Source organism: Oncorhynchus tshawytscha, linkage group LG19 (assembly GCF_018296145.1).
Source record: "Oncorhynchus tshawytscha isolate Ot180627B linkage group LG19, Otsh_v2.0, whole genome shotgun sequence".
Taxonomy (NCBI): Eukaryota; Metazoa; Chordata; class Actinopteri; order Salmoniformes; family Salmonidae; genus Oncorhynchus; species Oncorhynchus tshawytscha.
Window position 1 is genome coordinate 872492 of NC_056447.1, and position 19567 is coordinate 892058.

The window sequence follows — 19567 nt, forward strand, 5'->3', positions numbered from 1 at the left end:
CTGATTTTTTTTTATACAAACTGTAACTCAGTCAAATCTTAGATATTGTCAAGACCGGCGGTATTTGTTTCCAGAGTGAGGACAATATGGAATACAATCTACTGTACCTCTTTGTCTGCCTTATTCACTTTTGCCTCTGTGTTATATCTGTCTTAAAATGTATCAATTGAAAATGTGGGTTCACAGCTACAATCCAGATGTGTTGGTCATTACTGAGATGTGGTTAAGAAAGAGTGTTTTGAGCCCTGATATGAACCTTTTTGATTATAACCTTGTTCCACAGATCTTCCAAAGCTGGTGAAGTGGCCATCTTTACCAAGGAACACCTTGAGTGCTCTGTCACCAAGTCTGTCACTCAAACAATTTGATTTGCTGGTTTTAAGCATGAATAATTAAGCATTCAAATAGCTCTTTGTTGACTGTTGCTGGATGTTATCTTCCACCATCAGCACCGGCCTGTAACCTACCTGCCCTAAGCTCTCTCTTCTCCTCTAACACTAAGTCTGAGTTTGTCCTGCTAGGTGACCTAAACTGGGACATGGTTAAACCAACTGAACAAGTCCTAAAGCAATAGGACTCCCTAAATCTTTCTCAGAGTATTACCAATCCCATTGTATGACTCCAAACACCCAGAAAAGTCTACTCTTCTTGATGTTATCCTCACAAATAATATTAGTTTGGTGTTTTCTGCAATGACCTGAGTGACCACTGTTTTACAGCCTGTGTTCGTAATGGTTTCTCAGTTAAACAACCTGTCCTGATTTGTCATTGCTAAAAAACTTTCATGAGCAAGCCTTCCTTCATGACCTGGCCTCTTTAAATTGGTATAGAATCAGCTTGATCCCCTCTGTCGAAGACGCTTGGACCTTCTTTTTTTACATTTGTTAAACCTCTTAGGGCTAGGGGGCAGTGTTTGGAAGTTTGGATGAATGAAAAAGTGCCTGTTACCCAGGCCCAGAAGCTAGAACACTCCCCATAAAGAAAATTAGAATAAAAAAATGGTTCAGCCCCTGGTGCGACCGTGATCTGGCAGAGTTCCTCCACCTCAAGAACACCATTTGACAAAAGGCTCGGCACACAAATAGTCAGGCTGACTGGCTGTCGTTCAGAAAAATGATAAATAATTGCACTCAGGCGATCCGGAAGGCCAAAGTTAGTTACTTTAAGGATCAGTTCTCTCCCTGTGGGTCTAATCCCAAGAAGTTCTGGAAAACGGTGAAAGACCTGGAAAACACACCCTCCTCCTCACAGCTGCCCGTGTCCCTTAATGTTGATGATGTGCTTGTTACTGACAAGGAGTGCATGCCTGAGCTCTTTAATCACCACTTCATTAAGTCAGGATTCCTATTTGACTCAGCCATGCCTCCTTGCCCGTCCAATATTTCCTCATTTCTCAGCCCTTCTAATGCAACTAGCCCCAATGCTCCTCCCTAATTTTCCCCTGCCCTGGTACACAGTTTCTCCCTGCAGTCGGTCACTGAGTCCAAGGTGCTAAAGGCTTTCCTTAATCTTGACCCCAAGAAAACATCTGGGTGTTAGGAAGCTCTCCTTTCCATTTATATGCAGATGATACAGTCTTATACTCAGCTGGCCCATTCCCGGATTTTGTGTTAAAGGTTCTACAACAAAGCATTCGTAGTGTTCAGTTGTTTTTCTCTGTCCTTAACATTATTTTGAACACCCACAAAGCAAAGGTCATGTGGTTCAGTAAGAAGAATTACCCTCTACCCACCATTGTGATTATTCACTCTGAGGGTTTAAATCTTGAGGTAGTCACCTCATACAAGTACGTGGGAGTATGTACAGTACACTGTCCTGCTCTCAACAAATATCCAATCTGCCGGCTAAGGTTCAATCTAGACTTGTTTTCCTCTATCGTAATCACTCCTCTTTCAACCCAGCTGCCAAATGAACCCTGATTCAGATGACCATCCTACCCATGCTAGATTATGGAGATGCAATTTATAGATCGGCAGGAAAGGGTGCTTTCGAGCAGCTAGATGTTTTTTACCATTCGCCATCAGATTTGCCACCAATGCTCCTTATACGACACATCACAGCACTCTACAGTATACTCCTCTATAAACTGGTCATCTCTGTATAACCAACGCAAGACCCACTGGTTGATGCTTATTTATAAAACCCTCTTAGGTCTCACTACCCCCTATCTGATATACCTAATGCAGCCCTCATCCTGCACATACAACACCCTTTCTGCCAGTCACATTCTGTTAAACGTCTCCAAAGCACACACCTCCCTGGGTCACTCCTTTTTTCAGTTCGCTGCAGCAAGCGACTGGAGCGAGCTGCAAAAAACCCCGCTCAAACTGGACAGTCTTACTGACACGTGTAGCTGCTTCGTGATGTATTGTTGTCTCTACCTTTTCGCCCTTTGTGCTGTTGTCTGCCCAATAATGTTTGTATCATGTTTGTGCTGCTACCATGTTGCACTGCTGTCATGTTGTGTTGCTACCGTGTTGTTGTCATGTTGTGTTGCTACCATGTTGTTGTCATGTTGTGTTGCTACCATGCTGTGTTGTAGTATTAGGGTCTCCGTTTATGTGGTGTTGTGGTGTCTCTCTTGTTATGATGCATGTTTTGTCCTACATTTTTATTTGGAATCCGAGCCCCCGTCCTTTTTGCCTCATGGTAGGCCATCATTGTAAATAAAAAATGTGTTGACTTGCCTGGTTAAATAAATGTTAAATATATATACACTGCTCAAAAAAATAAAGGAAACACTAAAATAACATATCCTGGATCTGAATGAATTGAAATATTCTTATTAAATACTTTTTTCTTTACATAGTTGAATGTGCTGACAACAAAATCACAAAAAAATTATCAATGGAAATCAAATTTATCATCCCATGGAGGTCTGGCTTTGGAGTCACACTCAAAATTAAAGTGGAAAACCACACTACAGGCTGATCCAACTTTGATGTAATGTCCTTAAAACATGTCAAAATGAGGCTCAGTAGTGTGTGTGGCCTCCACGTGCCTGTATGACTTCCCTACAATGCCTGGGCATGCTCCTGATGAGGTGGCGGATGGTCTCCTGAGGGATCTCCTCCCAGACCTGGACTAAAGCATCTGCCAACTCCTGGACAGTCTGTGGTGCAACGTGGCGTTGGTGGATGGAGCGAGACATGATGTCCCAGATGTGCTCAATTGGATTCAGGTCTGGGGAACGGGCGGGCCAGTCCATAGCATCAATGCATTCCTCTTGCAGGAACTGCTGACACACTCCAGCCACATGAGGTCTAGCATTGTCTTGCATTAGGAGGAACCCAGGGCCAACCGCACCAGCATATGGCCTCACAAGGGGCCTGAGGATCTCATCTCGGTACCTAATGGCAGTCCGGCTACCTCTGGCGAGCACATGGAGGGCTGTGCGGCCACCCAAAGAAATGCCACCCCCCACTCTTGGTGTTCTCTGGCAAATGCCAAACGTCCTGCACGGTGTTGGGCTGTAAGCACAATCCCCACCTGTGGACGTCGGGCCCTCATACCACCCTCATGAAGTCTGTTTCTGACCGTTTGAGCAGACACATGCACATTTGTGGCCTGCTGGAGGTCATTTTGCAGGGCTCTGGCAGTGCTCCTCCTGCTCCTCCTTGCACAAAGGCGGAGGTAGCGGTCCTGCTGCTGGGTTGTTGCCCTCCTACGGCCTCCTCCACGTCTCCTGATGTACTGGCCTGTCTCCTGGTAGCACCTCCATGCTCTGGACACTACGCTGACAGACACAGCAAACCTTGCCACAGCTCGCATTGATGTGCCATCCTGGATGAGCTGCACTACCTGAGCCACTTGTGTGGGTTGTAGACTCCGTCTCATGCTACCACTACAGTGAAAGCACCGCCAGCATTCAAAAGTGACCAAAACATCAGCCAGGAAGCATAGGAACTGAGAAATGGTCTGTGGTCCCCACCTGCAGAACCACTCCTTTATTGGAAAGGAGTGTCTTGCTAAATGCCTATAATTTCCACCTGTTGTCTATTCCATTTGCACAACAGCATGTGAATGTTATTGTCAATCAGTGTTGCTTCCTAAGTGGACAGTTTGATTTCACAGAAGTGTGATTGACTTGGAGTTAAATTGTGTTGTTTAAGTGTTCCCTTTATTTTTTTGAGCAGTGTATATATTGTCCTCATCAAACTCGTTGATGGTCTGGGCTAACTTTTTAAGCAATGTGGCACCAGTGTTTACACAGTGTGTCTCTCTATGGTCGGATTCAGCTTTTTGCACAGATTCCAAGGAGGAAGTTTAAGATCGATTCATTTCATTTAGTTTCCATGCAAATCAAATCCATCCAAAATAAGCTTTAACACATACTGCAAAATCAATATGTAGCACAGAAGATAATTAAGTTAGGATTTTGTATGGCTGTATGGGTGATTTCACATGTCAGGTATTCAAAGCAGATCAAATGAGAATACATTGGTCAGAGTGGTACGATACCTGCAGCTCAGGAAGACCCCCAGGCATATCCGGGAGCAGAGCAGTTATCTTCTATATACGCTGCCTTTTCCTTGACTGCTTCTTCCTCCAGCAGGTCATGGGCAATCAAAAGCATCAAGCTCTAGAGAACAGGGGGAGAACGGGTGTTAGAGCAGCTAACACAGAACAAGACTAGGCAAAAACATGTGTGACTCACCAATGGAAACAAGGTGGCTTAGTGAGTTTGTATTTCTCTTGATACCATCTTGTGCTACCATTTGTAAACATGGTTACTCTGTGGTTATTTGATTAGATAAGGAAATATATTTGTATCTTCTATCGCTGCCGTGCTCGCCTTTTGACATTCATATTTTTGTAAATAATTGAGTTACTTGTATAGATAAAAGTCAAATAAAAAGAGAGCAAGAACAAAACAGCTTTCCATATTGGATTAGATCAGTATATTTACCATCAGATGACCACTGCGACTCGATGTCATCTTTTTCCTGTGAGATGAAGATGTAGACAAATTGTGACATGATATAGATCTGACAATCAAATCCAATGTTATTAGTCACATGCACCGAATACAACAGGAGTAGACCTTACAGTGAAATGATATAGATCTGACAATCAAATCCAATGTTATTAGTCACATGCACCGAATACAACAGGAGTAGACCTTACAGTGAAATGCTTACTTACAAGCCCTTAACCAACAAAGCAGTTTTATGGAAATACCCCCCAAAAAAGTAAGAGATAAGAAAAACAAATAATTAAGGAGCAGTAAATAACAATAGCAGGGTCATATACTGTACAGGGGGTACTGGTCAATGTGCGGGGGCACCGGTGTCAAGGTATTTGAGGTAATTATGTACATGGAGATGGGGTTATTAAAGTGGCTATACATTGATAATAGAGTTGCAGCAGCGTGGGAGGGGGGTGCAAATAGTCTGGGTAGCCATTTGATTAGCTTGCCATGCGGTAGCAGAGAGAATAGTCTATGACTATTTGGGGAGTTTCTCCCATTCTTCTCTGCAGATCCTCTCAATCTCTGTCAGGTTGGATGGGGAGCGTTGCTGCACAGCTATTTTCAGGTCTTTCCCGAGATGTTTGATCGGGTTCAAGTCCGGTCTCTGGCTGGACCACTCAAGGACATTCAGAGACTTGACCCGAAGCCACACCTGCTTCGTCTTTGCTGTGTGCTTAGGGTCGTTGTCCTGTTGGAAGGTGAATCTTTGCCCCAGTCTGAGGTCCTGAGTGCTCTAGAGCAGGTTTTCATCAAGGATCTCTCTGTCCTTTGCTCCGTTCATCTTTGCCTCGATCCTGACTAATCTCACAGTCACTGCCACTAAAAAACATCTCCACAGCATGATGCTGATGCCAGCATCATGCTTCACCGTAGGTATAGTGCCAGGTCTCCTCCAGAAGTAACGCTTGGCATTAAGGCATCATCAGACCAGAGAATCTTGTTTGTCATATACTGAGAGTCCTTTAGGTACCTTTTGGCAAACTCCAAGCGGGCTGTCATGTGCTTTTTACGGAGGAGTTGCTTCCGTTTAGTCACTCTACCATAACGGCCTGATTCTTGGAGTGCTGCAGGGTGGGTTGTCCTTCTGAAAGCTTCTCCTATCTCCACAGAAGAACTCTGAAGCTTTGTCAGAATGACCATCAGGTTCTTGGTCACCTCCATGACCAAGCCCCTTCTCCCCCAATTGATCAGTTTGGCTGGGAGCCACCAAGGTTAAGACTTCATATATATACAGTACCGTTCAAAAGTCTGGGGTAACTTATAAATGTCCTTGTTTTCAAAGAAAATCATTTTTTTTGGTCCAGAGTTGCAAAGAAAAAGAGTTGCAAAGAAAAAGCCATATCTCAGACTGGCAACTTAAAAGAAAAGATTAAAATGGTCAAAAGAACACAGCCACTGGACAGAGTAACTCTGCCAAGAAGGTCAGCATCCCGGAGTTGCCTCTTCATTGTTGACGTTGAGACTGGTGTTTTGCAGGTAAAACATTAAATGCTAAAAAGCAAGGCGTGTGTATAGTATAACATTGTGTCCCTTCCAGGTTTCAATACCATTGTAAACTCAGCGAAAACAGAAACGTCCCTTTTTCAGGACCCTCTTTCAAAGATAATTTGTAAAAATCCAAATAACTTCACAGATCTTCATTGTAAAGGGTTTAAACACTGTTTCCCATGCTTGTTCAATGAACATTAAACAATTAATGAACATGCCCCTGTGGAACGGTCGTTAAGACACTAACAGCTTACAGACAGTAGGCAATTAAGGTCACAGTTATGAAAGCTTAGGACACTAAAGAGGCCTTTCTACTGACTCTGAAAAACACCAAACGAAAGATGCCCAGGGTCCCTGCTCATTAGGCATGCTGCAAGGAGGCATGAGGACTGCGGATATGGTCAGGGGGAAAAATGGCAATGTCCGTACTATGAGACGCCTAAGACAGCGCTACAGGGAGACAGGACGGACAGCTGATCATCCTCGCAGTGGCATACCACGTGTAACAAAACCTGCACAGGATCGGTACATCCGAACATCACACCTGCATGACAGGCACAGGATGACAACAACAACTGCCCGAGTTACACCAGGAATGCACAATCCCTCCATCAGTGCTCAGACTGTCCACAATAGGCTGAGAGAGGCTGGACTGAAGGCTTGTAGGCCTGTTGTTAGGCAGGTCCTCACTAGACATCACCGGCAACAACGTCGCCTATGGGCACAAACCCACCGTCGCTGGAACAGCCTGGACTGGCAAAAAGTGCTCTTCACTGACGAGTCGCGTATTTGTCTCACCAGGGGTGATGGTCAGATTAGCGTTTATAGTCAAAGGAATGAGCGTTACACCGAGTCCTGTACTCTGGAGCGGGATCGATTTGGAGGGGGAGGGTCCATCATGGTCTGGGGTGGTGTGTCACAGCATCATCGGACTGAGCTTGTTGTCATTGCAGGAAATCTCAATGCTGTCCGTTACAGGGACATCCTACAGAGACATCCTCCTCCCTCATGTGGTACTCTTCCTGCAGGCTCATCCTGACATGACACTCCAGCATGACAGTGCCACCAGCCATACTGCTCGTTCTGTGCATGATTTCCTGCAAGAGGGGGATGTCAGTGTTCTGCCATGGCCAGCGAAGAGCCCGGATCTCAATCCCATTGAGCACGTCTGGGACCTGTTGGACCGGAGAAGGAGGGCTAGGGCCCTTTCCCCCAGAAATGTCCGGGAACTTGCAGGTGTCTTGGTGGAAGAGTGGGGTAACATCTCACATAAAGAACTGGCAAATCTGGTGTAGTCCATGAGGAGGAGATGCACTCAATTACTTAATGCAGCTGGTGGCCACACTGACTGTTACTTTTGATTTTGACCCCCTTTGTTCAGGGACACATTATTCAATTTCTGATAGCCACATGTCTATGGAACTTGTTCAGTTTATGTCTCAGTTGTTGAATCTTGTTATGTTCATACAAATATTTACACATGTTATGTTTGCTGACAATAAATGCAGATGACAGTGAGAGGACGTTCAGTTAAGAACAAATTCTTATTTTCAATGATGGCCTAGAAACAGTGGGTTAACTGCCTTGTTCAGGGGCAGAACGACAGATTTGTACCTTGTCAGCTCGGGGATTCGATCTTGCAGTATTTCGGTTACTAGTCCAACAATCTAACCACCAGGCTACCTGCCACCCCATATAAGATGACCTGGCCTCCACAATCCCCCAACCAACCAAGTTGAGATGGTTTGGGATGAGTTCGACGGCAGAGTGAAGGAAAAGCAGCCAACAAGTGCTCAGCATATGTGGGAACTCCTTCAAGACTGTTGGAAAAGCATTCCAGGTGAAGCTGGTTAAGAGAATGCCAAGATTGTGTAAAGCTGTCATTAACGCAAAGGGTGACTATGAATCTCAAATATGAAATATATTTTGATTTGTTAAGCACTTTTTTTGGTTACTACATGATTCCATGTACAATGTAGAAAAGAGTCAAATAAAGAAAAACCCTTGAATGAGTAGGTGTTCTAAAACTTTTTACTTATAGTGTATATATTTTTTTTCTTTCAACTTCCCTAAATTGTTGTTGTTTCCTCCTAACTGTTTCGAAAATACAATTTACATAGAGTTTGGAGAAATGACAACACTAAAAAATAAGCGAATACTTCAAAAAAGTTAAATATCAGGTAAAGTTAAATATTAAATATCAGGTATTTTTTGTAAAGAATGCTACAATCTTACTCAAAAAAAATGCAACTTGTTTTATTAATTCATGAAATAATAAGGTTTCATATTCTGATCATTGTTTATACTTCATTTCTATGCATTCCTGACATCTAGAAGACGATCTATTCAGGAAAATACATTTTTGCATAAGATTACACAGACATAGCGGAAGTAAAACATCCAGGTAACAAGGTTCCCTTGAGCATCTTCATGCATGCATTCTACCTACGAAGTAAACTATTCTTAGTGACCTAGATGGCTCAAACTATTGAGCTAACTAGACCTCCTGAATAGCTAGATTCACATTTGGTGACGCAAAACAGTCCAGCAATGAAATAAAAGCAATTAAGCATTTAAATTCCTTAATATCTGTCAATCATGTGATCACTCAATCACATAATGAATCATTACAAATAACATATTTTACATACAAAACTAACTACGGTGTGGATACAGACCTATATTTACCTCCACAATTATACTGTATGCCATTTAACAGATGCTTTTAACCAAAAACAACTTAGCTGTCATGCATGCATAGATTTTTTTGCATGGCTGGCCTTGGGAATTTAACCCACAAGCCTATCATTGCAAGCGCTGTGCTCTACGAACTGAGCCATAAAGCACCACACTTCAACTGAGATCTTAATACCTCACAATATGCAGAAACCAACAGTTAATACACAACTGCAATACTAGACACAATTCGAAACAGTCAAGAGATAGGAGCACATTATGGATGCTGGAGCACTATCAGATCCCACTATAATCCTCACCTATGAGAGAAACAATGATGAGAAATGAAGAGCAGCTGTGAGAGGAGGGCAAGCCACTGGCAGATGAGCGAGGCAGCACACTGTATTAAGTGCTAATAGTGGATGTCAGTTGTCTATCCCTCCCTCTACATGGTATTTTTTCCTACAGTCTTTATGGTAATAGAAAATGACGCTGCCGGCCCCCTGTCAGCCTGATATACTGCCCTGTCATGCCCTGTAATATCATCATATCCTAACATCCGCAAGCGAAGATTGGCTCTTGCATTATTCTACATCATGAGAGGTGACACGTGTCATGAGGGTCAGTCTGGGCCCCAAGCTTAATATAGGCTCCACACCGACCAACCAGGTAACTACAGTATCAATACAATTTGCACGTCTTGCTCTGTAACGTAAACAATAAAAAAACAAGATGCAACTGCTTGTCACAATTTCATCCCTCTCTCTTTCATCCCTCTATATACATGTATACATATATCCCTCTATAGCTTTCTTGTTGTGATTGAGTTTTAATCAATTAATGCTAAATAATGTGGTCATAGTAGGCTTACGTTACAGGGCCAGATGTTATACTTCTTGGAAATAGTAAATCTTACTATTTAGAGTCGCTGACACCCTTCACTGTAACTTATTATGTATTGCGGCGGTGCTTCAGGATCTGATGGTAGGATAGGTAGGGGGTCTGATCCATACTTTGACCACATCTATACTGTTTATTTACTGTGGGTAATTTGGTGCCAGAATTAGCTTGCTAACCATGTAGGCCTAGTCCTATATTCCCCAGCCATGTAACTAAAGGCATAAAGTCTGGCAAAATCATCTGCCAAAATGTAATGGTCCCTACTAGACACATGTATTGGAATATGTGGTGGCAAATATTTCTGCGGCTCTTCATTGGATATTGTAGGCGTCCTCTAATTTGGGGAGAAGGGCTCCTCTGTATTAGTGACACGCAAACTTGGAATGCAACGTTTGCTTAATGTGAAACTGTAAGGGAATCTGTCCGTTAAAGACACAGTCGGTTAAATTTGATAACCAGTGAAAAGTGCCACCTTGAAAGTAACAGGGACGATTTTGCAAATGGGCCTTGCAGCAACCAAGAAGTAGAGGCAGAGACCAAGACAGAGACCCTATGGTTTATCAGCTTATATAGAGAAGATATTGTCACGCATTGCTTACACAGAATTATGATCCTGTAGGCTTCAACAATGCCATCACACAACCATTTCCTTTTCACCTCATAGAGCACCATGATCTAAACAGTACTTACATCACTCACTCAAATATCCTTTTTCCATTAGATGTCTCAATTGTTCATGTACCCAGACTGAATTCTACACTGTAATTGACAATAAAACCAAGGCACTTGTCAATAAATCACATCAAAGCTGTTGTAAGTGAAAGGTAAAGATAGGTGTACTACACTGATGGTCGATGTATTGATTCGTTTTTACATCGTCCAGCAAACAGGTTTCTTATTTCTTCCTTACCTGCAGTTGTGTGAGCTATGGTGGGGCAGTAGAGGGCATCATATCCATGCTAGTCCACCACTGTCCCGCTCTCACTGCATCAGAGATGTCACAAGATACAACAAAACATGTGTTTTTCATCATGAATACTCAACTACCCTGGTCAACACATGCATGCTGATTTTTGTGTGAGAAAAACTAACAATCCTAAATTCTACAACTCTTTATTAAGCTTTTTATCATGTATTTAAATGTACTTTGTTTACAAACATTGGAGTAAAGCAAGCTTATATTTTGGGTTCTGATGGGGCATGACACTTGAACTAAGCTCATGAGGCATTTATAAGTATTATTCTTCAAGAGTCAATGGGTACATATAATTCATTTAGGATTCCAAGATTGCCCCTTTAAAATAACTCTCATGAATAAGCCATTACAAATGCTTACAAAACTGTATAGGCCTATATGATCATTCATGTTATAAATGCTTATGAACTGTAATGCTATTTCTGCTTATACAAGTTTATAAATGTTTACAAATGATAGATTGTAAATAGTTAATTAAGACATTCATAAAATGTGTTATAACATGTTAGTCTATGTTCATTCTTCATTACTAATATCAAATGAGTGTTGTAGTTTAGTGTTAGTACTGATAAAACATCAACAATTGATTAAATCCTAGCTTAAATATGTTTCTATCAGTTTTAATGCACAACATGCTCACACAATAAAAATATGCCATACCAGTTATAGGAGTGGTAATTACCTCAAGTTCACTAGGTCAGTAGATTGATAGAGAGAGAGAGAGAGCGAGAGACAGGGGCAGAGGGAGAGCGAGAGAGAGATGGGAGAGGGGAGGCAAGGAGAACAGGTGTTCCACTGACATATTGTGGTTTTGGTTAATATATATAAATAGTTTATTGTTATACTATTTAAAAAGTTATGCAATGATTAATTCATGAAATTAATATTTATAACATGAGAGCAAAAGTGTACATGCACAGAGAATATGCCTTTTGGTGTGTGTGATATGTTCCAATAAATCAAGTCCTAGGTTTAAAGTCCTTTAGTTATTCCGTTGGTTTTTTACACCTAGCTTTTCATGCCCATTATCTTCTATTGAATAACATTGAATAGTATACTAATCCTACCCAAATCAAGTAGACTACTGCATAAGTAGTTTTCGTTTTTTAATCTCACACATTATGAAGACGTGCAAGCAAAATAAAACTGCTTATTCCAGTTGTAAGTTATTGAAATATTTATTTCATATACAATAAGTGCCTTTCAAAATGTGTTCAAGTTGCTGTGAGGTGATTACCTGGGTCTGGGGTGTACAGACAAAAAGGAAGCAGTGAAATCGATACCAAGGTCATACAAATCCACCTGGGACTTAACCACAATACCACCTTATATATCCAACACAAAAGACGCCCATGGCTACCAACTGATTTATTAAGACACAGAGAAAAGCAGGGGGAAATGGTCTTGCCATAGCGTTTATGCGGCCTCAAACATCTTCTTCCTGCCGTCCATGCCGGCCTTGTCGTCAATGTTCTTACGCCAGTCACCAACTGTGTCTTTGTCCTTTAATGGAGAGTGGGTGTTACAGCAGAGATATCAGGCCAAGAGAGAATATAAGCTATTTGTTTAGGTCAAGGAAATGATATATTTTGACCTTTAAGGGGTTTATAAAAGGAATATAAATACATAGGATGATATTAGTCAATATGAAGTGATATTTGTGCCAAACTAATTGGATATGAGTAAAATGATTGACTACAAATGTAATGCACTGTATATTGGCACTGATACATAGCCTCGGGAAGTAAGGGTGCTGGAGTTTCTGCAGCACCCTCTGATAAATGAAATACAGTTAACCAAAATTATAGAACTACTCCTGTCTGTACAGAAATATAATCAAATCATTCAATTACTACACCAGAGAGCATAATTTAGCCAGAGAGACTCAATAGCTTCTTTAGCTGTGGATTGTGTGTAATCACAAGCGCATACGGTCAGGAATCCTGCTACAATTTGGACAGCACAAATATCCAGCAGCTGATTTTTGAGTGAACAGCAGCTAAAATATCCTGACCTCTCGCAATATTTTGAAATACAATCACGGGAAAAACAGTTTGGGAATCAAACGGCTACTGCTGAAAAGAGAAGTCAGGCTGCACAATATTACCTATAATTAAGCTACTAAATATGTTATCAACTTTGCAATATTGAATGAACAGCATTGTTTTACAAAGTATCTATGAGAGATAGGCTATTGGCACGACCACATCTGCCATCGCTGGTGAGGCGTGCATTCAGTCTCTTCATCACTGGTAGTCAAAGCTTTTGAGGACTATAAATTCCTCCTCATATTGTACAGTCTGTGTCTCCACTCTTTTCGCTGGCCAAGGCTATTGGTTGCATTCAAGGCTAGATCGTTTCAATTGATCTTAGTTTGTCAGTGTCAGAACCATGTCCATGTGATCATATGTGTGGTATTAAAAAATACTCTGGTACCGTCTCAACGCGTAAAATTATGTAGAATTTCATGAAATACATTTTTAAAATGCCATATTTTCCATGGACCTTACTAAAAGTCTGGATTCCTTAGTCCCCATGTGTGAAAATTCTAGAAACACCACTGCTCTAATCTAAGCCATTATACACAAATAAGATAATAGACGTACCCCCCCAACTCAAAACATCTTCCGGCGGCTATGCACTGATATCAATCCATAGTACATATATATTTTTGAACATTATTATGCCTCCATGTTACTCACATCCTCTTTGACTTCCTTCTTCACTTGTTTCAGGTTGGATCTCAGATCCATGGTCACCTTGTGCTTGGAGCCCAGCAGAGCCTGGAGCATAGCATCAGCAGACATACGCACTTTCTTCAGGGCTGGCTTCTTAATGCCCTGGATCTCAACCACTTTAATCCTCAAATCATCAATCTGTAAAGAGAGAAGATCAGGAAAAATGCAAGATATGCTCTTTTATCTTCAGGTCTTCAATCTAAACAAGAGAGAAAATCAACAAATGGAATCGACCTCAACTAGATGACAATACCTCTTTGTCACACTTGCCCACTTTGCCTGCAAGGTCGTATCTCTCCTCATCCACTTTATCAAGCTGGTGATGGATTGTCTTGCACATTTCCTGCAGTTGGTTATCAACAAAAGGAACCTTCAACAACTGTACTGTAGGGTTACAGTGAATTTCCTGACCGCGTAGATTGAAAATCCAGTTTAAAGGCCCAGTGCAGTCAAAACATGATTTACTTCATCTACACTGATTGAAGTGGATTTAATAAGTGACATCAATAAGGAATCCTAGTATACACCTGGTCAGTCTGTCATGGAAAGAGCAAGTGTTCCTAATGTTTTGTACACTCAGTGTATATTTCCACACTATGAGGCTGGAATAAAACTGTGAAAACTATGATAATTCCCTTTAAAACTCCTTTGGGATCGGCGTCCTCTCCTCGGGACGGTTGAGCTAATGTAGGCTAATGCGATTAGCATGAGGTTGTAAGTAACAAGAACATTTCCCAGGGCATAGACGTATCTGATATTGGCAGGAAGCTTAAATTCTTGTTAATCTAACTGCACTGTCCAATTTACAGTAGCTATTACAGTGAAGGAAGATCATGCTATTGTTTGAGGAGAATGCAACATTTTGAAAATGAAAAGTTATTAATAAACAAATTAGGCACATTTGGGCAGTCTTGATACAACATTTTTAACAGAAATGCAATGATTCATTGAATTAGTCTAAAACCTTGCATATACACTGATGCCATCTAGTGCCCAAAATCTAAATTGCACCTGGGCTGGAATAGTACATTATGGCCTTTCTATTGCATTTCAAAGATGATTGTATAAAGAAATACAAAAGAACAGTGTTTTTTTCTTTGTATTATCTTTTACCAGATCTATTGCGTTATATTCTACTACATTCCTTTCACATTTCCATAAACTTCAAAGGTTTTCCTTTCAAATGGTACCAATAATATGTATATCCTTGCTTCAGGGCCTGAGCTACACACAGTTAGATGTGGGTATGTCATTTTAGGCGAAAATTTGAAAAAAAGAGGCTAATCCTTAAGTGTAAGACCGTATGAAATTTAATCCTGTTTTGGTGGGATGGAGTTTTGGCCTGATATACTACTACATTAATCAACAGACCAATAAGAGAGTTCCAAACCTCTCTGCCAATGAAAGCTAGTTTTCAGTTTTCCCCTCCCCACTCAGACAACTCCAAGACAGTTCTCGCAAAATTCTTGCTTGAGAAATTGCTCTTTGCTAAGAAGCTATTTTTGTTTCCTTTTGACCATTGTATTTGAAAACAATCACAGTAAGGTACTTAATTATTACCCATAAATTATGCCTGCATTGGACCGTTATGAATGGCTGTTTAAGCACTGCTCTGTGAAGCTATGTTAAACACGGGTGATGAACTATTGGTGATACTGTACCTGCAGTTCCACCAATGACCCAGGCAGGTCCAATGCGGGGCAGCTCTCATCCATGTACCTTTTTTTCTCTTCCACTGCCTCTATGGCCTCTGCCTCCAGCAAGTCCTTAGCAATCTGGAGCATCACGCTCTGGAGGAAGCATGAATAGTGACACAACTGGATTATGGTAAACAGGGAATACACAACACACAGAGACTTTTATAATTATAATAATATAATATATTTTTCTCACGATTAGGTTTCATTCCAAAAATAACAATTCAATGTTACTAGTAACCATTTACCTTCAGATGATGCTTGCGGCTCGATGACATTTTTTTCCTAAAATAGTTCATGAAAAGATGTGTGAATTTTCCAGAAAGGTACACATTTCTGACACATATCATGTTTTGACATGGGGCACTGGGGAGGTCAAGATAAGTTTCTAACCATTCATTTAAAAAAAGGTATTTTTTTATTTCCATAGATGCCCAAGATCCTGAAGATGATATCATAATAGAGTGAATACTATATTTCCACATTGAGCATCTCCCCTCTAATAGGAGGATATTACACAGATGAACACCAATATAAAGGTGATGTTAATATAATTCAAACAGGGCATAAAATATACAGTTGAAGTCGAAAATGTACATACACTTAGGTTTGAGTCATTAAAACTAGTTTGTCAACCACACCATAAATTTCTTGTTAACAAACTATAGTTTTGGCAAGTCAGTTAGGACATCTACTTTGTGCATGACACAAGTAATTTTTCCAACAATTGTTTACAAAAAGATTATTTCACTTATAACTCACTGTATCACAATTTCAGTGGGTCAGAAGTTCACCTACACTTGAATACACAAGTTGAATGTGCCTTTAAACAGCTTGGAAAATTCCAGAAAATGATGTCATGGCTTTAGAAGCTTCTGATAGGTTAAAGTCCTAGGCCGTCATTGAAAATAAGAATTTGTTCTTAACTGACTTGCCTAGTAAAATAAAGGTAAAATAAAAATTTGAGTCAATTGGAGGTGTACCTGTGGATGTCTTTCAAGGCCTACCTTCAAACTCAGTGCCTCTTTGCTTGACGTCATGGGAAAATCTAAAGAAATCAGCCAAGATCTAAGAAAAACAATTGTAGACCTCCACAAGTCTGGTTCATCCTTGGGAGCAATTTACAAACACCTGAAGGTACCACATTCATCGGTACAAACAATAATACACAAGTATAAACACCAAGGGACCAAGCAGCCTTCATACCGCTCATGAAGGAGACACTTCTGTCTCCTAGAGAAGAACGTTCTTTGGTGCGAAATGTGCAAAGCAATCGCATATTAACAGCAAAGGACCTTGTAAAGATGCTGGAGGAAACAGGTTCAAAAGTATCTATATCCACAGTAAAATGAGTCCTATATCAACATAACCTGAAAGGCTGCTCAGCAAGGAAGAAGCCACAGCTCCAAAAATGACCTAAAAAAGCCATACTACGGTGTGCAACTGCACATGGGGACAAAGATCGTACTTATTGGAGAAATGTCCTCTGGTCTGATGAAACAAAAATAGAATTGTTTGGCCAAAATGACCATCATTATGTTTGGAGGAAAAAGGGGGAAGCTTGTAAGCCGAAGAACACCATCCCAACCGTGAAGCAAGGGGGTGGTCGTATCATTTTGTGGGGGTTTGCTGCAGGAGGGACTCACAAAGCCCTGACCTCAGTCCTTTAGAAAATGTGTGGGCAGAACTGAAAAAGCGTGTGCGAGCAAGGAGGCCTAGAAACCTGACTCAGTTACACCAGCTCTGTCAGGAGGAATGGGTCAAATTTCACCCTACTTATTGTGGGAAGCTTGTGGAAGGATCCCCAAAACGTTTGACCCAAGTTAAACAATTTAAAGGCAATGCCACCAAATACTAACTGAGTGTATTATACTTCTGACACACTGGGAATGTGATGAAAGAAATAAAAACTGAAATAAATCATTCTCTAAAATTCTTCTGACATTTCACATTCTTAAAATAAAGCGGTGATCCTAACTGACCTAAAACATGAAATTTGTACTAGGATTAAATGTCAGGACTTGAGAAAAACTGAGTTTAGATGTATTTGGCTAAGGTGTATGTAAACTTCCGACTACAACTGTATACTGATATCATAAAAACATATTGGAACTTACTCAGACATCTTGGACTCTTGTTTCTTTCCAAAGGGGTCTGAAGCAAACAATACAACAATGTTAAAAACTCACAGAATATACATTTCACTTGCAAATAATTTTGCACTGTTGACAACATTTTCTTTATTCAAATTGCATTTGAATACCAATAGCAATCTTTGACCAAAAATAATTGACTTCAATGAATGACATGTTTATCAAAAGTGGTGGAAAAACTCATCAATAATCAACTGACTGGCTTTCTTGATGTTTTATAGTATTCTCTCTGGTATGCAATCTGGTTTTCCTTCAGGTTATGGATGTGTCACTCCAGCCTTAAAGGTCCTCAATGATGTCACAATTGCTCTTGATTCTAAGAAAAGTTGTGCTGCTATTTTTATAGACTTGGCCAAAACTTTTGATACTGAAGACCATTCCATTCGTGTGGGCCGGCTAAGGATTATTGGTGTCTTTGACCCTTTTTGCTAACTACCTTTCTCAAAGAGTGCAGTGTATAAAGTCTGCAGAAAATCTGCTGTCTCAGCCACTGCCTGTCACCAAGGGAGTACACCATGGCTCAATCCCAGGCCACACGCTCTTCTCAATTTACATCAACAACATAACTCAGGCAGTAGGCAGCTCTCTCATCCATTTATATGCAGATGATACAGTCTTATATTCAGCTGGTCCCTCCCAGGATTTTGTGTTAAATGCTCTACAACAAAGTTTTCTTAGTGTCCAAACAACTTTCTCACCCTTAACCTTGTTCTGAACAAGAAAGAAGAATGCCCCTCTCCCCACCTGTGTGATTACTACCTCTGAGGGTTAGAGCTTGAGGTAGTCACCTCATACAAGTACTTGGGAGTATGGCTATATGGTACACTGACCTTCTCTCAGCACATATCAAATGTGCAAATTAAAGTTAAATCTAGACTTGGTTTCCTCTATCGTAATCGCTCCTCTTTCACCCCATCTGACAAACTAAACCTGATTCAGATGACAATCCTACCCATGCAAGATTACAGAGACATAATTTATAGATCGGAAGGTAAGGGTGCTCTCGAGCGGGTAGATGTTCTTTACCATTCGGCCATCAGATTTGCCACCAATGCTCCTTATAGGACACATCACTGCACTCTATACTCCTCTGTAAACTGGTCATCTCTGTATATCCGTCACAAGACCCACTGGTTGATGCTTATTTATAAAACCCTCTTTGGCCTCACTCCCCCCTATCTGAGATATCTACTGCAGCCCTCATCCTCCACATACAACACCCGTTCTGCCAGTCACATTCTGTTCATGGTCCCCAAAGCACAAACATCCCTGGGTCGCTTGTCTTTTAAGTTTGCGGCAGCTAGCAACTGGAACGAGCTGCAACAAACACTCAAACTGGACAGTTTTATCTCAATCTCTTCACTCAAAGACTCAATCATGGACACTCTTACTGACAGTTGTGGCTGCTTTGCGTGATGTATTTTTGTCTCTACCTTCTTGCCCTTTGTGCTGTTGTCTGTGCCCAATAATGTTTGTACCATGTTTTGTGCTGCTACCATGTTGTTGTCATGTTGTGTTGCTACCATGCCGTGTTGTCATGTGTGGCTGCCTTGCTATGTTGTCGTCTTAGGTCTCTGTTTAATGCTGGATCTGATTTGAATCTAGGCCTTAGTATTACAACTTAGCAGTAGATAGCAGCAGATATAATTTTTAATACAGATATATTTTCAGAGTTAATCAAAACAAGTACTATAAATGTAGATACATTTTGATATAGAGGTACTGATATAGAGGTACGTGCTGGGTCTCAGGATGCTTGACACTTTTTAAGAGATTTGTTCTATTAGTAAGCTACGCCTCTGAAAATAACCTAAAGATTACGTTAAAAAAAACAGCTGCTAGGTTGACCCAGCATGAAAGTAAAAAATACCCAACCAATGGTTAAAGTAACCCGTGTTTGGGTAATTTCTGTCCAATATTTACCCAGCGCTGGTTTACCAAATAGCCCAAATTGGGTTGGTTTTAAC

General features: G+C 40.9%; 1 protein-coding gene across 4 annotated transcripts in view; it reads right to left on the minus strand.

Annotated features, from left to right (window-relative positions):
- LOC112218201 (troponin I, fast skeletal muscle) overlaps positions 1-19567 on the minus strand; it is a 30447-nt gene that overhangs the window by 3308 nt on the left and 7572 nt on the right. For 3 of the 4 annotated variants that reach the window (XM_042301221.1, XM_042301219.1, XM_042301220.1), the window contains exons 2-9: positions 17565-17601; positions 15696-15732; positions 15412-15540; positions 14004-14093; positions 13715-13888; positions 10947-12515; positions 4910-4946; positions 4462-4582 (exon numbers count right to left, since the gene is read on the minus strand). In XM_042301221.1, coding sequence (XP_042157155.1) covers positions 12429-12515; positions 13715-13888; positions 14004-14093; positions 15412-15540; positions 15696-15732; positions 17565-17572 — 525 coding nt within the window. In that variant the 5' untranslated portion in view covers positions 17573-17601 and the 3' untranslated portion in view covers positions 4462-4582; positions 4910-4946; positions 10947-12428. The remainder of the gene's footprint in view (positions 1-4461; positions 4583-4909; positions 4947-10946; positions 12516-13714; positions 13889-14003; positions 14094-15411; positions 15541-15695; positions 15733-17564; positions 17602-19567) is intronic. The other variant, XM_024378811.1, reaches the window with a different exon arrangement.